This window comes from Sminthopsis crassicaudata, chromosome X, assembly GCF_048593235.1.
Source record: "Sminthopsis crassicaudata isolate SCR6 chromosome X, ASM4859323v1, whole genome shotgun sequence".
Classification (NCBI taxonomy): Eukaryota; Metazoa; Chordata; class Mammalia; order Dasyuromorphia; family Dasyuridae; genus Sminthopsis; species Sminthopsis crassicaudata.
Genome location: NC_133623.1, coordinates 47,525,284 through 47,545,471, shown reverse-complemented (window position 1 = coordinate 47,545,471; position 20,188 = coordinate 47,525,284). Strand labels below are relative to the sequence as shown.

Sequence of the window (20,188 nt, the reverse complement as noted above, 5' to 3'; positions counted from 1 at the left end):
AAGTAAGGGATACATTTCCCAAGAAAATCATAACAAAACTTACCCATTACTGGACAATAAGTTGTCGGTACATAGAAAAAACATAGTTCCTCATCGTCCATTTCTTTACTTTGGGGTTCTAACTCCATGTTATATATAAAGAAGAATTCAAACAGTAAGGACAGCAATATGTCTTAAGACAACCTGCGCTGCCTCCTCACTGCTTGGCTACAAGGATACAATAATGTAACATTCTCTTGACTTGGAATGTTCCATATACCAAGAATTCTGGGTAAGCTCCTTGGCCAATCACTAGTTACTGAATATTAAGCACGGAACTTTTGGAAGCTGGCCTTTTTTTTTTTTTTAAAGCACTGATAGACCAGGGGACAAAATATACCAGGAAGTAATAAAAGTTATTATGCTCCTACTATGTGCGGGCTGGAGAAGGAAATGACATACTACTCCAGTATCTTTGCCAAGAAAACCCCAAATGGGCTCACCTAGAGTGGAAGATGATTAAAATAACCAAATGATAATCAATATGCCAGGGACTGTCCTAAGTGCATTATAATTTCTGCCATGGTTAACAGGCTGATGAACAAGAATTCACTAATGAACAGAATTTAACTCTTTGCCTGCATGTTGCCTCTTCAAAATTGGGGCCGGGGCTGGGAAGTGGGAGAGGGGAAGGGGACAAAAGGGTGACATGTCTGCGAGGTTCTAGATCACAGTGAATTTTATTGGCACAGAATCCCAAGCCCCCTTCTTTGGGAAGGTCTTCCCTGATTTTCTTTCCACTCAGAGAACTCTACAGTGTTGGATTTGATAAGTTTACATGCTTCCTCAACCATTTAAAAGCTGTTTGACCACATTAAGAGTCCCTTAGCTTCAGTGTGTCTATAAACTAGGGATCATAATCCCGGTGGCCCAGAATAAAATAAGAGACTGTTTGTAAAGCCCCCCCCCAAAGCTCAGAGTGCTATATGACAAGTGTTAGAATTAATAATAATATGGGAGCAGCTCAATGGTACAGTGGACCCGAGTTCAAATACAGCTTCAGCCACTTAATACTTCCTTGCTGTGTGACCCTGAGCAAGTCACTTAACACCAATTGCTCCAGCCAAAAAAAAAAAACAGTCAAAACAACTAATAATAATAAAGAGCTCATATTTAGTGTTTACTATGTGCCAAACATTGTGAGTACTTTATAATTATTATTTTGTTCCCTTAAAATAATCCTGGGAAGTAGATGTTATTATTATACTCATTTTCCAGATGAGGAAACTGAGGCAGACAGAGCTGAAGCAATTTGTCCTGAGTCACACAGCACTTAGCACAGTACTTGGCACAGAGTAGGTGCTTAATAAAGGTTTACTGAATTGAACTGGGTTTCAATTCAGGTCTCCTTGGCTCTTGCGCACCCAAGTTCTTATTTGTATCTCAGTCCCCTGGGATCTAGGTGTTCCTCCAGACTCTGATTACTGGAAGGAACTGACCATTGGTGAGCCATCAGGCCCCCTTGCGTGCTGAGGTGACTTTAGTTTTTTCAGAAGCTGTGTCCCCTGGACAGGTAATTGATCTTTCCCTCTTGCTATGTGTTGTGGAGGCCTGTGATTTATAAGGAACAGAAGATGGGCTTAACACTCTCAGCCCAGAGGATCCCCTGGGAATTGCTGTTCCTTCCCTGGGGCTTCTAGGATTGAAATTTGACTTTTTTTTCCCCTAAAAGGAGAGTTCAGGATTAAAAAAAAAAGCCACCTGACTAAGTGATGGCCCTAATTTATTGAGATGTTCCTGCAACCACCCTGACCTTTAGAAAATTAACAATGGTCTGATATGTATTTTACCTGTCACACTGGCACACCAGAGCTTCCCTGAGGTTTCAAATACATTCCACAGATCAATTCACATGGAATAAAGTCATTCAAACCTCTGAACGGAGGTGAAAGCGTGTTTTGTTAGCCCTGAATTAGCATTCAAGGCTCTCAACAAAATAGCACTTCCCTCCCTGCCTTTCCCATCCCATTCTCCTCCATTTGTGAGATTCACTGGGCAAACTAGGTCACCTGTCAGCCCTGCTACATGCACCCTCTGCTCTCCCTCTCTTCAGGCTTTTTTTCCGAGTCTTCTAATCTTCCATTTCTACCTCTTTTATTTTTGAGAGCAATCAAGGTTAACTGATTTGCCCAAAGCCACACAGTTAAGTGGCTGGGGCTGGAATTGAACTTAGGTGCTCTATAAATTAAATAAATAATATATAAATAGCAAATTAATATTTAATTAACTAATATAAATACAATAAATTTTTAATCTACAAATAAATGCTCTATAAACCTAACCACCTATTATCTCTAACTCTTGAAAACCTACCTATGCTCCAAGACTCAGCTGAAGTGTCCCTGCTTCCAAAAAGTCTTCCCTAATTCCCAGTTGGAAATGGGCTTTCCTTCCCTAGCCACAGCACCTTATACTCCCTGCTACTATCTACTGACAATTTATTCTCCATTGTAGTCGTGATCTAGCATTAATCATGAGCCTCTGTACATTTCTACCCACAGGGCTAGATGGCCAACCTATTCTCTTGGTATCCCAGAGATGCCAGGAGAAGGCAAGGAAGGCCTCTAGCTCTTGGGGGACCCCCTGGGAGTAACTCCATCAACAAGCGGTGTTGGAGAGCTTCCTGCATACCAGGCAACATGCTAAGCATATAGAGCTAAAAATGCTCCTTACCCTCAAGGAGCTTATATCCTAAAGGGTCAATTCAGAGGCAGAGATGGATAGCCTTCTCTACTGCTGGGGGAACATACATATATCACCGGCCTGACTGAACCACTGAGGGTATAGGTAGGGGAGAGGGCTGAGCAGTGCCCATTTGTGTCATGGGTTGCTTATCTCTCCCACCTCCCTCACTTCTAGTGGTAGATTGTGAGTTCCATAAAGGTAGAGGCCGGGCCTCCTTTCTGTTTCTTGATAAGTGACTCCTCTGACACAGGCACTACAGGAGGCACCTATGGTTAGTGAATTGATGAATGTATCTGTATTGCTAGGGGCCAGATATGATTTAAAAAAATCCACCTCCCGGGGAGAGATGTCACTGGAACTATCTTCTAGAATACTTCAAGTTCTCAAGATTTAGAGCTAGAAGAGACCTTAAAAGGTCATCTTGTCCAACCTTCTTATTTTACTGAAGAGAAAACTGAGACCCAATGCAGTCTCCTATTTAATTTATAGCAGAGACACGGAATTCTAAGCTAAAGATAAAAACTTCAGAAATATTGCTGGACTGCCTGACTCAGCTGACACAAAACCAAGAAATTCATCTTTCTAACACCCCAAACCTAACACAGCCAATGGATCACATCCATAGGCCTCACACGTGTGTAGCATAGAAAAAAGGCTTCTCTTGACACTAGTCTTTCTAAACAGATTTAACCGAAGTGCTTTGGGCACCTCCCAAGAGCAACAGACAGGAAATAAATCAAGAAATCAATAGATTTCCTTGGGTCCCTACAGTAGGCTCCATATGCTTTGCCTCATATTGACTGACGTTTGAGTTAACAAACATTGCCACACGGGAACTTACTAACATTTTAACAATAATGAGACTAACATTATTTGTGTAGAATTTGATGGTTTGCTAAAGCACCTTCTTCACAGTAACCTTATCAGCTGCTCTGGCATTATCCTGTTTTGCAGAGGAGAAAACCGAGACTGAGTTTGTTAAGGGAATTGCCCATGACCAAATAGCTAAAAGAAAAACAAACTACATTTATTCCCTCCCTATCTCTACTATTCAAAGAATTCCTTCTGCCCAAAGTTAGAGGAAACTTTTAACATACAGGTACAAGAAAACACAACACCGTACTGGTTTTCTGACTGCGTCGAAAGCACCCACAGAAGCATTGTATTTAGGCGAAAGGAGGATCAGACATTGTCTGGCAAGATTCTTAACCTGGAGTCTGTGAACTGGTTTTTTTTTTAAAGCCACGCCATCTTTTGGTTATCTGTCTCTACCTCTATCCCGACTCAGCCTTGCAGAGTGGACAGATCTGGCCAAAGTGCCAGATGCTACTACCCCAGTTACACCTATTTGGTTTCTTCTGCCTTGTCCCAGTTCTTTATCCTCCTAGCCTGTCCCGATCATCTGGAATCTCGCTTCTGCCCCTCATCAGGGAAACTGATTTTCCCAGCTTTGTGTCATCTGCAAATGTAATAAGCTAGCCAGCAATGTCTTCATCAAGTCACTAATAAAAAACACTGACCAGACCCCTGACTAGGATGATGTCAACTTATTAACCCACCCTCTTTGGGGACTTTTTCAACCAGCTGCATGTCTACCTACTGAATATCACCGGGATGTCTTCTCTTGTCCACCAAGATTTCAGGAAAAGCTTGATTAAATACCTCTCTGAGATTCGGAGTCCAGCAATAAAAATAAAAAAATTTACGCCCATGGTTGCCCTTTGATCATCCACCTTAGTAAGTAACACAATGAAAAAGGGACATGAAATGAATTTAGTATAACTCGGTGTTCATTAACCTATACTTACCCTTGCAATAACTCTCCAGGGCTTTTTCCTTAAATTCTTACCATTTCTTATGATTGGACCTTGGACAGGTGACTTGATCTATCTGTCTCATTTTCCTCATCTGTAAAATGGAGCGCTAATAACATCTATGGTTATCAGAATCAAGGAGATATTTGAAAATGCTTTGTAAACCTTAAAGGACTGAAAAAATACTACAATGAATAATATTAATATCAATAACCCACTGTGGAGGTTAGGGAGGGCCGGCTCTTCAAAGAGATAAGGGGAGTAAAGGCCTCGGGAGAAGAAGTGTGATCACCAAGGAGTTAAGATGGGGAAGGGAGGAGACCGTAAGCAGGACAGGTATGAATACCTGAAGGGAAAGAACCAAGAAGTTGACGGACCAGAGGTCCTGAAAAGAACAAAGCCCAGAGCTTGGGGTAGCAGGACAGAGGCAGAAATGAAACGAGAACAGATTGTGAGCAGATAAGAGAATTTGGGGAGTTATGAGCATGGACATATCTGATTTGTGGAGATGATGGCCAAGTGAAGGAAATGATTCTCTCTGGGGTGGTGGAGGGGTGGAGGAAGAAGTCATGAGAAATGAGCAAATTAAGGAAGTGGGGGGGAGAGGGTTTGGGGGCTTATCAATATGTATGTTAACATCTTCCAGGGTGAAAAGAGGAGTTGAAGAAGAGAAAAGCATGCTGTGGATTGGGTCCTGAACTCATTGGGGAAAAAAGGGCAGGACCTTGAAGGTCAGTGGACAATGGCTACCAGAACTTTGACTGGTGTTTACGGATGAGCTTCAAAAGAGACCAGGTTACACAGCAATTGGGGGAAATTTAGAATGGGCAATGGAGAACAAAGAGCATCCCACCCACCACCTCTCAGTGATTGGAGTTGAACTGAGTTGAGGCAGGAATAAAATGCATGCGGTGCTGGCTCCCCTTCACGGGGGGTGGGGGGGACTGGGGCTCAGTAAAAGCCACTAGATGGAAGGGGCAGGGTAGGGAATTCAAAAGAAATTGAGGGTGAAAGTAAGCTTGTTATCTATGGAACAGGCATTCCAGAGAGCACCATGGAAGGAGCAGTCGCTTTAGGGGAGGGTGTTGGGGGCGGTTGGGGAGTCATGGGTCCAGGGGGGGAGGAATAAGTGAGTTGGCAGAGGAGAAGGGGAATTTGAAAATGACAGTTGCAGGCTTAGAATTATTGGGAGAGGGAGGGTGGGACCCGATCCGAGTTTGTTAATCTCTGAGAAATGTAGGGAGAAGTCAGCAAGCAGTGGAGAAAGTCCTCCCTGCTCTCGAGGCAATAATGACCTTGCCCGTTTCCACCACTGAACTCACCTACCACTTTTTCGTACCTCCCTAATACACTGAACAGATTAGTGGGTTCTCTAGTTACTGATATTTTACTCTCCATGAGGGTAAGGGCTGAGTCAACTTTACATCTCCCTCGGTATCCTAGAGTGGTCTGCATGTAGTAAGCACTTAATAAATGTTCATTCAAGCTGCTGACTGACACCAGCTACCATTCTCAAATAGAATATGCCTGGTCTCAAATGGCTTTAAGATGAAGGCTTGGTGAACTTGAAGGCTAACAAGGGAGTTCCACCTGTAATTGTTGACATTCAATATGGTATGACCAGGTTTGTTTAAAAGATCTACCTGGCTGAGGGCAACAGGTTGAGGAAGCGGCCAAGAAAGAACCCTTTCCTCACGAGCAAAGGGCATCCACCGAGGCCTCTGATTTACCTTCAAGCTTGGACAAGAGACCCAGCAGGGGAGGGGTGACTATACAGTGAAGGCGAATAGGGTTTGGGGGGCAGGGAAAATGTTGGCAAATGCCGATGCCGGGCAAGGTGAAGTTTCTTACAAAGAGAGGTTTGAATTTCATGTCAAAAGCCGTCCTGGCACTAGCACTCACTTGACTGGATTTGTTGAGCGAAATCTTCCTTTGAATCGTCATCCCTCTCCAGAACGTCGTCGTCTGTAAGATGAGGTTAGATTATATGATTGGAATCTACAGAGAAACTATAAATAGACCTAGGTAGGTGTCAGATCCCTTCTAAAAGAATGGTCAGGGTGGGGTTTGAGAAAGGGACCCCAAACCTGGCGGGGGGAGCGAGGAAACACGGCATTGATGAGATACTTTCATTACAAGACGTCTGCGGAAGACTTAAAGAGTTTTAGCAGAACATATCTCCAACAGCTTCCCTGCTGAGAGGGCTGCCAAAAAAAGGGGATGAGCTGACAGAGACGCAGCTCACAGGATATCGCTGTTCAGTGAGCCCCCACTGGGAGAACCCTTCAGTTCTAGGTGCCACGGCTGTCAAAGATGGCATGGCGGCAATGCCGCCTTGGTACAGCGAAGCAGGGAGCCCTGGAAATATTTGCCAACTAAACGATTCTCGATCCGTGATCTTGGGGCCCTGCCAGCCCCAAATCAGTATATGTTCTAAGTATATATGGAGTCAAGTATGGAGGAACGAATAGAGTTAGAACAATGGGGGAGGAGGGAAGAGAGCGAGAAGGAGAGAGAACAGAGGAGAGAAGAAGGAGGGAGGGAAGAGAGAAAAGGAGGAGGGAGGAGAGAGAAACAAAAAGTGAAGGGAGAAGTGACAAGGGAGGAAGGAAGAAGGAGAAAGGAGAGAGGAGGGAAAGCCAGGGGTGAGGAGGAAGGAGTGAAGAGTAAAGAAGTGAAGAGTGAGGAAGCAGCAGGAGGGAGCGAGGAAGAAGAGAAGAGAGAGTGAAGATGAAGAAGAGAGAAGAAAGGAGGAAGGAGGGAAGAGAGGGGAAGAAGGAGAGAAAAGAAAGGAGTGAGGAGAGAGAGAAGGAAAGAGTGAAGAAGCAGAAGGAGAGAGCGAGGAAGGAGAGAGGAGAGTGAAGAAGGGGGAGGGAAAAGATAGGAGAAAGAAGAAAAGGAAAGATAGAGAAGAGAGGAGGGAAAAGAGAGGAGGAAGAAGGAAAGATAGAGGAGAGAGGAGGGAGGAGGGAAGAGAAAAAAGGAGGAGGGAGGAGAGAGAAGCAAAAAGTGAAGGGAGAAGTGATGAGGGAGGAAGGAAGAAGGAGAAAGGAGAGAGGAAGGAAAGCCAATAGTGAGGAGGAAGGAGTGAAAAGTAAAGAAGTGAAGAATGAGGAAGCAGCAGGAGGGAACAGGACGGAGAGAGGAAGGAGAGAGGACAAAGTGAAGAGGAACAAGGGAGAAGAGAGGAGGAAGGAGGGAGGAGAGAGAAAGAAGGAGGGAAAAGAAAGGAGGGGGGAGGGAGAAGGAAAGAGTGAAGAGATAAGTGAAAGAGTGAAGAATAAGGAGGGAGATGAGATGAGGGAGGAGGAAGGAAGGAGAGAGGAGAAAGGAGGGAAAGCCAGGGGTGAGGAAAAAGGAGTGAAGAGTAAAGAAGTGAAGAGTGAGGAAGCAGCAGGAGAGAGAGAGGAAGGAGAGACGAGAGAGTGAAGAGGGGGGATGGAGAAGAGAGGAGGAAGAAAAGATAGAGGAGAAAGGATGGAGGAAGAAGGGAGGGAAGAGAGAAAAGCAGGAGGGAGGAGAGAGAAGGAAAAAGTGAAGAGAGAAGTGAGGGAGTGAAGAATAAGAAAGGACAAGAGACAAGGGAGGAGGAAGGAAGAAGGAGAGAGGAGAGGAGGGAAAGCCAGGGGTGAGGAGGAAGGAGTGAAAAGTAAAGAGGTGAAGAGTGAAGAAGCAGCAAGAGGGAGTGAGGATGGAGAGAGGAGAGAGTAAAAATGAAGAAGGGAGAAGAGAGGAGGAAGGAGGGAGGAGAGAGGAAGAAGGAGAGAAAAGAAAGGAGGGAGGAGGGAGAAGGAAAGAGTGAAGAGAGAAGTGAAAGAGTGAAGAATAAGGAGGGAGATGAGATGAGGGAGGAGGAAGGAAGGAGAGAGGAGAAAGGAGGGAAAGCCAGGGGTGAGGAGGAAGGAGTGAAGAGTAAAGACGTGAAGAGTGAGGAAGCAGCAGGAGAGAGAGAGGAAGGAGAGAGGAGAGAGTGAAGAGGGGGGATGGAGAAGAGAGGAGGAAGGAAAGATAGAGGAGAAAGGATGGAGTAAGAAGGGAGGGAAGAGAGAAAAGCAGGAGGGAGGAGAGAGAAGGAAAAAGTGAAGAGAGATGTGAGGGAGTAAAGAATAAGAAAGGACAAGAGACGAGGGAGGAGGAAGGAAAAAGGAGAGAGGAGAGGAGGGAAAGCCAGGGGTGAGGAGGAAGGAGTGAAGAGTAAAGAAGTGAAGAGTGAGGAAGCAGCAGGAGGGAACAGGACGGAGAGAGGAAGGAGAGAGGAGAGAGTGAAGAGGAAGAAGGGAGAAGAGAGGAGGAAGGAGGGAGGAGAGAGGAAGAAGGAGGGAAAAGAAAGGAGGGAGGAGGGAGAAGGAAAGAGTGAAGAGAGAAGTGAAGGAGTGAAGGGTGAAGAATAAGAAGGGATAAAAGAAAAGGTAGGAGGAAGGAAGGAGAGAGGAGAAAGGAGGGAAAGCCAGGGGTGAGGAGGAAGGAGTGAAGAGTAAAGACGTGAAGAGTGAGGAAGCAGCAGGAGAGAGAGAGGAAGGAGAGACAAGAGAGTGAAGAGGGGGGATGGAGAAGAGAGGAGGAAGGAAAGATAGAGGAGAAAGGATGGAGTAAGAAGGGAGGGAAGAGAGAAAAGCAGGAGGGAGGAGAGAGAAGGAAAAAGTGAAGAGAGATGTGAGGGAGTAAAGAATAAGAAAGGACAAGAGACGAGGGAGGAGGAAGGAAGAAGGAGAGAGGAGAGGAGGGAAAGCCAGGGGTGAGGAGGAAGGAGTGAAGAGTAAAGAAGTGAAGAGTGAGGAAGCAGCAGGAGAGAGAGAGGAAGGAGAGACGAGAGAGTGAAGAGGGGGGATGGAGAAGAGAGGAGGAAGGAAAGATAGAGGAGAAAGGATGGAGGAAGAAGGGAGGGAAGAGAGAAAAGCAGGAGGGAGGAGAGAGAAGGAAAAAGTGAAGAGAGATGTGAGGGAGTGAAGAATAAGAAAGGACAAGAGACGAGGGAGGAGGAAGGAAGAAGGAGAGAGGAGAGGAGGGAAAGCCAGGGGTGAGGAGGAAGGAGTGAAAAGTAAAGAGGTGAAGAGTGAAGAAGCAGCAAGAGGGAGTGAGGATGGAGAGAGGATAGAGTAAAAATGAAGAAGGGAGAAGAGAGGAGGAAGGAGGGAGGAGAGAGGAAGAAGGAGGGAAAAGAAAGGAGGGAGGAGGGAGAAGGAAAGAGTGAAGAGAGAAGTGAAGGAGTGAAGGGTGAAGAATAAGAAGGGATAAAAGAAAAGGTAGGAGGAAGGAAGGAGAGAGGAGAAAGGAGGGAAAGCCAGGGGTGAGGAGGAAGGAGTGAAGAGTAAAGATGTGAAGAGTGAGGAAGCAGCAGGAGGGAGTGAGGAAGGAGAGACAAGAGAGTGAAGAGGGGGGATGGAGAAGAGAGGAGGAAGGAAAGATAGAGGAGAAAGGATGGAGGAAGAAGGGAGGGAAGAGAGAAAAGCAGGAGGGAGGAGAGAGAAGGAAAAAGTGAAGAGAGATGTGAGGGAGTAAAGAATAAGAAAGGACAAGAGACGAGGGAGGAGGAAGGAAAAAGGAGAGAGGAGAGGAGGGAAAGCCAGGGGTGAGGAGGAAGAAGTGAAGAGTAAAGAAGTGAAGAGTGAGGAAGCAGCAGGAGAGAGAGAGGAAGGAGAGACAAGAGAGTGAAGAGGGGGGATGGAGAAGAGAGGAGGAAGGAAAGATAGAGGAGAAAGGATGGAGGAAGAAGGGAGGGAAGAGAGAAAAGCAGGAGGGAGGAGAGAGAAGGAAAAAGTGAAGAGAGATGTGAGGGAGTAAAGAATAAGAAAGGACAAGAGACGAGGGAGGAGGAAGGAAAAAGGAGAGAGGAGAGGAGGGAAAGCCAGGGGTGAGGAGGAAGAAGTGAAGAGTAAAGAAGTGAAGAGTGAGGAAGCAGCAGGAGGGAGCGAGGAAGGAGAGAAGAGAGAGTGAAGAGGGGGGATGGAGAAGAGAGGAGGAAGAAAAGATAGAGGAGAAAGGATGGAAGAAGAAGGGAGGGAAGAGAGAAAAGCAGGAGGGAGGAGAGAGAAGGAAAAAGTGAAGAGAGATGTGAGGGAGTGAAGAATAAGAAAGGACAAGAGACGAGGGAGGAGGAAGGAAGAAGGAGAGAGGAGAGGAGGGAAAGCCAGGGGTGAGGAGGAAGGAGTGAAAAGTAAAGAGGTGAAGAGTGAAGAAGCAGCAAGAGGGAGTGAGGATGGAGAGAGGAGAGAGTAAAAATGAAGAAGGGAGAAGAGAGGAGGAAGGAGGGAGGAGAGAGGAAGAAGGAGAGAAAAGAAAGGAGGGAGGAGAGAAAAGGAAAGAGTAAAGAGAGAAGTGAAGGAGTGAAGAATAAGGAGGGAGATGAGATGAGGGAGGAGGAAGGAAGGAGAGAGGAGAAAGGAGGGAAAGCCAGGGGTGAGGAGGAAGGAGTGAAGAGTAAAGAAGTGAAGAGTGAGGAAGCAGCAGGAGGGAACAGGACGGAGAGAGGAAGGAGAGAGGAGAGAGTGAAGAGGAAGAAGGGAGAAGAGAGGAGGAAGGAGGGAGGAGAGAGGAAGAAGGAGGGAAAAGAAAGGAGGGAGGAGGGAGAAGGAAAGAGTGAAGAGAGAAGTGAAGGAGTGAAGGGTGAAGAATAAGAAGGGATAAAAGAAAAGGTAGGAGGAAGGAAGGAGAGAGGAGAAAGGAGGGAAAGCCAGGGGTGAGGAGGAAGGAGTGAAGAGTAAAGACGTGAAGAGTGAGGAAGCAGCAGGAGAGAGAGAGGAAGGAGAGACAAGAGAGTGAAGAGGGGGGATGGAGAAGAGAGGAGGAAGGAAAGATAGAGGAGAAAGGATGGAGGAAGAAGGGAGGGAAGAGAGAAAAGCAGGAGGGAGGAGAGAGAAGGAAAAAGTGAAGAGAGATGTGAGGGAGTAAAGAATAAGAAAGGACAAGAGACGAGGGAGGAGGAAGGAAAAAGGAGAGAGGAGAGGAGGGAAAGCCAGGGGTGAGGAGGAAGAAGTGAAGAGTAAAGAAGTGAAGAGTGAGGAAGCAGCAGGAGAGAGAGAGGAAGGAGAGACGAGAGAGTGAAGAGGGGGGATGGAGAAGAGAGGAGGAAGAAAAGATAGAGGAGAAAGGATGGAAGAAGAAGGGAGGGAAGAGAGAAAAGCAGGAGGGAGGAGAGAGAAGGAAAAAGTGAAGAGAGATGTGAGGGAGTGAAGAATAAGAAAGGACAAGAGACGAGGGAGGAGGAAGGAAGAAGGAGAGAGGAGAGGAGGGAAAGCCAGGGGTGAGGAGGAAGGAGTGAAAAGTAAAGAGGTGAAGAGTGAAGAAGCAGCAAGAGGGAACAGGACGGAGAGAGGAAGGAGAAAGGAGAGAGTGAAGAGGAAGAAGGGAGAAGAGAGGAGGAAGGAGGGAGGAGAGAGGAAGAAGGAGGGAAAAGAAAGGAGGGAGGAGGGAGAAGGAAAGAGTGAAGAGAGAAGTGAAAGAGTGAAGAATAAGGAGGGAGATGAGATGAGGGAGGAGGAAGGAAGGAGAGAGGAGAAAGGAGGGAAAGCCAGGGGTGAGGAAAAAGGAGTGAAGAGTAAAGAAGTGAAGAGTGAGGAAGCAGCAGGAGAGAGAGAGGAAGGAGAGACGAGAAAGTGAAGAGGGGGGATGGAGAAGAGAGGAGGAAGAAAAGATAGAGGAGAAAGGATGGAAGAAGAAGGGAGGGAAGAGAGAAAAGCAGGAGGGAGGAGAGAGAAGGAAAAAGTGAAGAGAGATGTGAGGGAGTGAAGAATAAGAAAGGACAAGAGACGAGGGAGGAGGAAGGAAGGAGAGAGGAGAGGAGGGAAAGCCAGGGGTGAGGAGGAAGGAGTGAAAAGTAAAGAGGTGAAGAGTGAAGAAGCAGCAAGAGGGAACAGGACGGAGAGAGGAAGGAGAGAGGAGAGAGTGAAGAGGAAGAAGGGAGAAGAGAGGAGGAAGGAGGGAGGAGAGAGGAAGAAGGAGGGAAAAGAAAGGAGGGAGGAGAGAAAAGGAAAGAGTAAAGAGAGAAGTGAAGGAGTGAAGGGTGAAGAATAAGAAGGGATAAAAGAAAAGGTAGGAGGAAGGAAGGAGAGAGGAGAAAGGAGGGAAAGCCAGGGGTGAGGAGGAAGGAGTGAAGAGTAAAGACGTGAAGAGTGAGGAAGCAGCAGGAGAGAGAGAGGAAGGAGAGACATGAGAGTGAAGAGGGGGGATGGAGAAGAGAGGAGGAAGAAAGAAGGAAAGATAGAAGAGAGAGGAGGGAGAAGAGAGGAGGAAGAAGGAAAGAGGAGGGAGGAGGAAGGAAGAAGGAGGGAGGAGAAAGAAGGGAAACTAGGGGTGAGGAGGAAGAAGTAAAGAGGAAACAAGTGAAGAGTGAGAAAGCAGCAGGAGGGAACAGGACGGAGAGAGGAGAGAGTAAAGAGGGGGGAGGGAGAAGAAAGGAGAAAGGAGGAAGAAGGAAAGATAGAGGAGAGAGGAGGGAGGAAGAAGTGAGGGAAGAGAGAAAAGGGAGGAGGGAGGAGAGAAGTGAAGAGGAAGGAGAAAGGGGAGAGGAGGAAGGAAGCAGCAGGAAGGAGAGAAATAGAAGGAAGGAGAGAGAAGAGAGAAGGAAGGAGTGTGTGTGAAGACATAAATAAATATGAACATATACCTATATACATAAATACCCATAGATATACCTAGCTAGGTATATACACACAGATAGATATACATAAACACATGCATACATACATACATATACATATACATATCATAGATATATTCATAGATATCTATATATACAGATATATAAACTTACATAGAGATATGCTTGTATATATCATATAAACACACACACACATATATAGATACATATGTGCAAACAGATATCTCTATCATAAAAATACATAATTAACTATACATATATATAGACATCTATGTCACATATATCTATACGTAAATAGACATAGCTATCTATGTGTGTGTACTTAATTATCTAGATATATACATATCTATATCATATACATCCACATGTAAATAGGTATAGATATCTATATATGTGCACTTAATTATCTATCTATGTATCTATCTACCTATATCATATACATCTAATGTAAATAGATATAGATATCTATATAGGTATACTTAATTATATATATATATATCATATACATCTACATGCAAATAGTTATCTATATCTATATATATGTACTTAGTTATCTAGATATATGCATATCTCTATCATATACATCTACAGATAAATAGATATATCTATATATGCGTACTTAATTATCTATCGATATATTTTTATCATATACATCTACATATAAATATAGATATCAATACATTTCTATCTATATATGCTTAATTATCTAGACATATACATATCTATATCATATAGATCTACATGTAAATAGATATAGATATCTATATGTGTGTACTTAATTATATCTATATCATATACATCTACACGTAAATAGATATCAATATTTAGCTATATAGTTAGTTATCTAGATATACACACATATATACATTTACATCTAAATATAGATATCTATATGTGTGTACTTAATTATCTATCTATATCATATACATCTACATGTAAATAGATATATATGTATACTTAATTATCTATCTATATCTATATCATATACATCTAAATGTAAATAGATATATATCTATATATGTGTACTTAATTATATATATCTATATCTATATATATATATCTATATCATATACATCTAAAGGTAAATAGATATAGATATCTATATATGTGTGTACTTAATTATCTATTTATCTATACCATATACATCTAAATGTTAATAAGATATATATGTGTACTTAATTATCTATCTCTATCTATCTATATATGATATATATCTACATCTATCTATCTATTTCTATATCTATCTATCTATCTATATCTATATGATATCTGTCTATCTATATCTATATCATATATGTAAACTTAATTATATATATATATCATATGCATCTACATGTAAATAGATATATATCTATATATGTGTACTTAATTATATATATATATCATATACATCTAAAGGTAAATAGATATAGATATCTATATATGTGTGTACTTAATTATCTATTTATCTATACCATATACATCTAAATGTTAATAGATATATATGTGTACTTAATTATCTATCTCTATCTATCTATATATGATATATATCTACATCTATCTATCTATTTCTATATCTATCTATCTATATCTATATGATATCTGTCTATCTATATCTATATCATATATGTAAACTTAATTATATATATATATCATATGCATCTACATGTAAATAGATATATATCTATATATGTGTACTTAATTATATATATATATCATATACATCTAAAGGTAAATAGATATAGATATCTATATATGTGTGTACTTAATTATCTATTTATCTATACCATATACATCTAAATGTTAATAGATATATATGTGTACTTAATTATCTATCTCTATCTATCTATATATGATATATATCTACATCTATCTATCTATTTCTATATCTATCTATCTATATCTATATGATATCTGTCTATCTATATCTATATCATATATGTAAACTTAATTATATATATATATCATATGCATCTACATGTAAATAGATATAGATATCTATATAGGTGTACTTAATTTTATATATATATATACATATATAACATATACATCTACATGCAAATAGCTATTTATATCACATATATACTTAGTTATATAGAGATATACATAGATATCTGTGTCATATATACACACACATCCCACATACACACATACCCCTTATCACAAAAGCTACTAAGATACACTACTAATTGGTTTGCACTTGACCTTTTGTTGTATTCTCAACAAAGCTTGTCATGGGGGATCACCTCATTCAGGATGCAAAAATGCAGCCCTATACTAGAAGCAGTAAGATAATCTACAAAAATGACTATTTTAATCCAGCTTACATTGATAAAGAGCCTGCTGAAGAAAAGGCACACACATTAGTACACATAGGTTCCCCAATAAATCTTCAAATCCCCTTACCCATAAATTAATCGTGCATCTTAATAGCCACTGTCTTTTGAGTTATTAGAGTACAATGAATCAAGCTTACAATCCTCCTTTTAACAATGCTCTCGGAAAGCCAGGGAAAAAAATTAATGCCCTCTTCTTTTTCTCTCCACACAAAGAAAACAATAACATAATTGTCTTCTGGAGAAGAAACACTCTAATCACCTTTAACTTGAAGGAAAATTCCTTTCTGAGGAGGCTATAAGACAAACAGAATACAAGAAACCTGAGTTCCTGGGAAATTGAGCATGGTGGGCCACACTGGAGACCATGCCAGGCTGGCATTCGCTTCCATGGAAATGTTGGAGTTAAGGGTGAGTGGGTTTGCCATCAAACAGCACTGCTGGGAGCTATGGGCATATTACATGTTGTCACAGGATGTCTGACACCTGAAGGCAAAACACACACTCCAGGCCCTAGAGAGGCAGCGCAAATTGCAAGCCAGTTTCTCTAATTAAACCTCCAAAAAGTGAGCATGCTGCCATGGCTGGGAAAGCGCAGGAGCCCAGAACAAAAGGAAGTGAACACTTTTAAAATGGCTTTCCCATCACCTCAGAGACGGCATGGCCCAAACTCAACCTCAATCCCAACACATTCTTCGGAAGAAGCAAGAGTTACCATGGACAAACATCAATTGTTTTTAGTTAAATATGAAGATGCTTCACCCAAGCAACTTATAATTTAACCCTATTTAGTGAAAATATACTCTAATATGACCAGCCAATAACAGAAGAGCACTGCCTAGAAGATCTGAAGTCACAAAATGAATCTACCATATTGGAGATTTCAGCTGGAAAAGACTGACCCAGGAAGTCACCTAGCCTAGGCCTCTCCTTCCCAGCTGTCACCCAGACAGGTGATACTCCCACTCACACATGTATTAGGGGCAACTGATTTAACTATCCTTAGCATAGAACATACACTAAATATTTGTTAAATTTTTTTCTCAAAGTAAGGTATAGAACAAGAATTTCAACAGTAGATAATGATAACAACAACTAAATAAATAAAAACTAACATTTATAGAATATTTATTATGTATCAAACACTGTATGAAGAGTTTTATAATTATTTCACTTGATCTTCATAACAATCTTGAGAGCTATTATCTCCATTATACAGATGAGAAAACTGAGGCAAGCAGAGTGAAGGGACTTGCCCAGGGTCATATAGCTATCAAGTGTCTGAAGGCACATCTGTACTCTGCCCTCCCCCCTTCTAGACCCAGAACTCCATTGTGCCACCTTTAGAATTCCAAACCCAATATTCTTTTTGCCATCAGAACACTTAGGTTTAAAGACATTCCGCTGCTTAGGTTGCTTTCCCTCTAAGAGACAGACTCTCTTTGACCAAAAGCAACAAGCCAATGCCAATCCACATTGTCTGTTCTGGACAAGTTTTGCCCTGGGTCACAAACAAGGGTCACAACGTCTAGATAAAAGCACTTCCTAATGTTCACCATAAATAAGCAAAGAGGCTGCCTCGCAGAACAGTTGGAAAGCTGGCCACAGAATCAGGTCACGTGCCAAAGACATTGCACTCAACAACCAGGAAAGACCCTTTCTCCTTTAGCCCTCTTGTTCTCTGAAGTTAAGCAGTCTAAGTGGTCACCCATTTGGTTACTTTTAGGGTGACCAGTTTTTAAAATTTGAGTAATAGCTTTTTCTTTTCAAACGCACATAAAAACAATCCAACATTCACCCCTTCAAAACCCCATATTCCAAGTTTTCCTCCCTCCCTTTCCCCCATCCCCTCCTCCAGACAGCAAGTAATCCAATATAGATTAAACACGTACAATTGTTCCACAGTTTTCCATAATATTCATGCCGCGCAAGAAAAATCTGAGCTCCCCCATCTTTTGACACACATCAAAATCCACCTCCCCGCAAAGGATCTAATCTGGGGTGGCGTGGCGTGGATAAAATAGAGAATTGGACTTGGGGTCAGAAGACTATGGTTTCATTTCAAATGTATGACCCCTCCAACCAGTAGCAAAGCACTTAACCTTCTTAATCGAGAATCTAAACTTCCAAGAAGAATAAAGTCAACTTACCCATTGCTGGGATGAAAGGGGACATTAGATAAAGTAAAAACACTTGATCATCCATTTTCCTGTAGGTATTCTAAAGTACAATTAGAAGGAGGAGTTTACAACAAAAATGACTCAGTACTCAATAAAGATTAAGTACTCCCATACCCTCTTAAGAGAACCAGTCTGCCTGCATCTTGACCCTCCAATCAAGACGCAAGACTGAAGAAAATCCTCCTTATCCGGAACCTTAAAGGCTCTGGGAATTCTGGTCTTTGTTGACTAAACAGAGAATCTTCACGATGGCAACCTTTGTGAAGTAGGGGAAGCTTAGAGGGAATCTGCAGGATGGTGACCTTTGTGAGGTAGAAGCAGCTTGCCATGGACAAAATGTCTTCGGCCATTTTTAATGTGGCTCAATGGGGGAAGGGAGAGAAGGGAAGACATGTCTGTAGGCCCATGACCATAGTGATTTATATCAGTAAGAGATGGTTAAGGGATCCCAAACCCTATTTAGAAATGTTTTCCTGATCTCCCTTCCCATTGAAAGGCCTATAAAGTGGTGTCAAACTCAAACAGAAAGGACCCCTGCTATTCACATATTGACTCAAAAACCATAAATTCACATCATTGATGGTGTATTGTACATTTTATTAAACACTTTCCAATTACATTTTAATTAGATTCCGCTTCACTCAGGCACTTGAAAGTTTTGCGGGCCCTATCTTGATACCCCATTTGCCACGTCTAATGTAGAGGTTACAGTGTTGAACCTGGAATCAGAAGACCCGAGTTCAAACCTTGCCTCTGCCATTTACAAGATATTTGACCAGACAAATAACAATCTTAGTTTCTTAGGCTATAAAATGGGGAACACCTGCTGTGACCCATAATACTACTTCACAGGGTTATTGTGAGGATTCAATAAAAAAAGAGAATACTTGTAGTGATTCACAAACCCCAAAGTATTAGATGCTGATTCTTATTAGCATAGTCACATGAACCCTGTGATCTTGATCAAATTGAGGCTCCTAGATGGGCCTTGGTTGATCTCACTGTGAAGGTCTTGGATGAGATTCTTTCTAAGGAAAAAGCATAGCCAACCCAGAAATGGGTTTGAGAAGTTTAAATCACAGGATCTCCTAAGAAGGTGGGCCTGTAGAGGCCATCTACTTTACCCAAAGCTTCTTAAACTGTGGTTCGTGACCCCATGAGGTCTCATAACTGTCTGGGGGGGTCGCAAAAATTATGATTTATTATCAGTGAATGTTTGATTTGATTTTTTAATTTTTATAAAGCTTTTTTTTATTTTCAAAGCATATGCACGGATAATTTTTTCAACAATGACCCTTGCATAGCCTTGTGTTTCATATTTTCTCCTACTTCCCCCTACCCCCCCCACACTGATAAGCAATCCAATATATGTTAAATATGTTAAAATATATATTAAATCCAATATGTATAAACATATTTATACAATTCTCTTGCTGCACAAGAAGAATCAGATCAAAAAGGAAAGAAAATGAGTAAGAAAACAAAATGCAAGTGAACAACAACAGAGAAAGTGAAAATGCTATGTTGTGATCCACACTCAGTTCCCATAGGCCTCTCTCTGGATGTAAATAGCTCTCTCCATCACAAGATCATTGGAACTGGCATGAATCATCTCATTGTTTTTTTTTTATGTTTTAATAGTTTTTATTTACCAGATATATGCATGGGTAATTTTACAACACTGACAATTGCCAAACCTTTTGTTCTAATTTTTCCCCTCCTTCTCCACCCCCCACATGGCAGGTTGACCAATACATGTTACATATGTTAGAGTATAAATTAAATACAATATATGTATATATGACCAAACAGTTGTTTTGCTGAACAAAAAGAATCAGACTTTGAAATAGTGTATAATTAGCCTGTGAAGGAAATCAGAAATGCAGGCGGACAAAAACAGAGGGATTGGGAATTCTATGTAGTGGTTCATAGTCATCTCCCAGAGTTCTTTTGCTATTTGTACAAAAATATTTATAGCAGCTATTTTCTCAGAGGAAAGAACTGGAAATTGAGGGGATGCCCATCAATTGAGAAATGGCTGAATACATTGTGGTATATGGTTATGATAGAATACTATTCTCTAAGAAATGATTAGCAGGATGCTCTTAGAAAAACCCACAAATTCCTCTCCATAAGCTCATGCAAAGTGAAATGTACTGTGTACAAAGAGCAATGTTGTGGGATGATGCGCTGTGAACGATTTTGCTATTCTCAGCAATATAATAATAATACTTTGAAGGACTTAAGATGAAAAATGCTATGCATACCCAGAACTGGATATAGATTGAAGCATATCTTTTTTACTTTATTTTTCTTGAGGTTTTTTTTTTTTGGGGGGGTGATCTTTGTTTTCCTTCACAACATGTCTTTTATGGAAATGTTTTACACACAAAAAAGAAGTCCTGCTCTACAACTGTGTACAAGAATTGCATGTCCGGCTTCAACAATGGCCATCTAGTCCCAGTTGAAGCCCTCCAGTGAGGGCCAATATTCCTTCTTCCCAAGGCAGGCATCCCAGTCCGTTCTGAGGGCCAGCTCTAATTGTTAGGAAGCATTTTT

General features: G+C 42.0%; 1 protein-coding gene across 18 annotated transcripts in view; it reads right to left on the bottom strand.

The window, feature by feature from the left end:
- Nucleotides 1-20,188, bottom strand: part of ENOX2 (ecto-NOX disulfide-thiol exchanger 2) — a 273,360-nt gene that overhangs the window by 119,720 nt on the left and 133,452 nt on the right. For 5 of the 18 annotated variants that reach the window (XM_074278291.1, XM_074278295.1, XM_074278296.1 and 2 more), the window contains one exon: nucleotides 6,441-6,503. The exons of 12 other annotated variants lie outside the window; for them this stretch is intronic. In XM_074278291.1, the coding sequence (XP_074134392.1) occupies nucleotides 6,441-6,503 (63 nt within the window). Of the gene's footprint in view, nucleotides 1-6,440; nucleotides 6,504-17,599; nucleotides 17,785-20,188 lie in introns of those variants that run through there. One more of the 18 variants, XM_074278297.1, reaches the window with a different exon arrangement.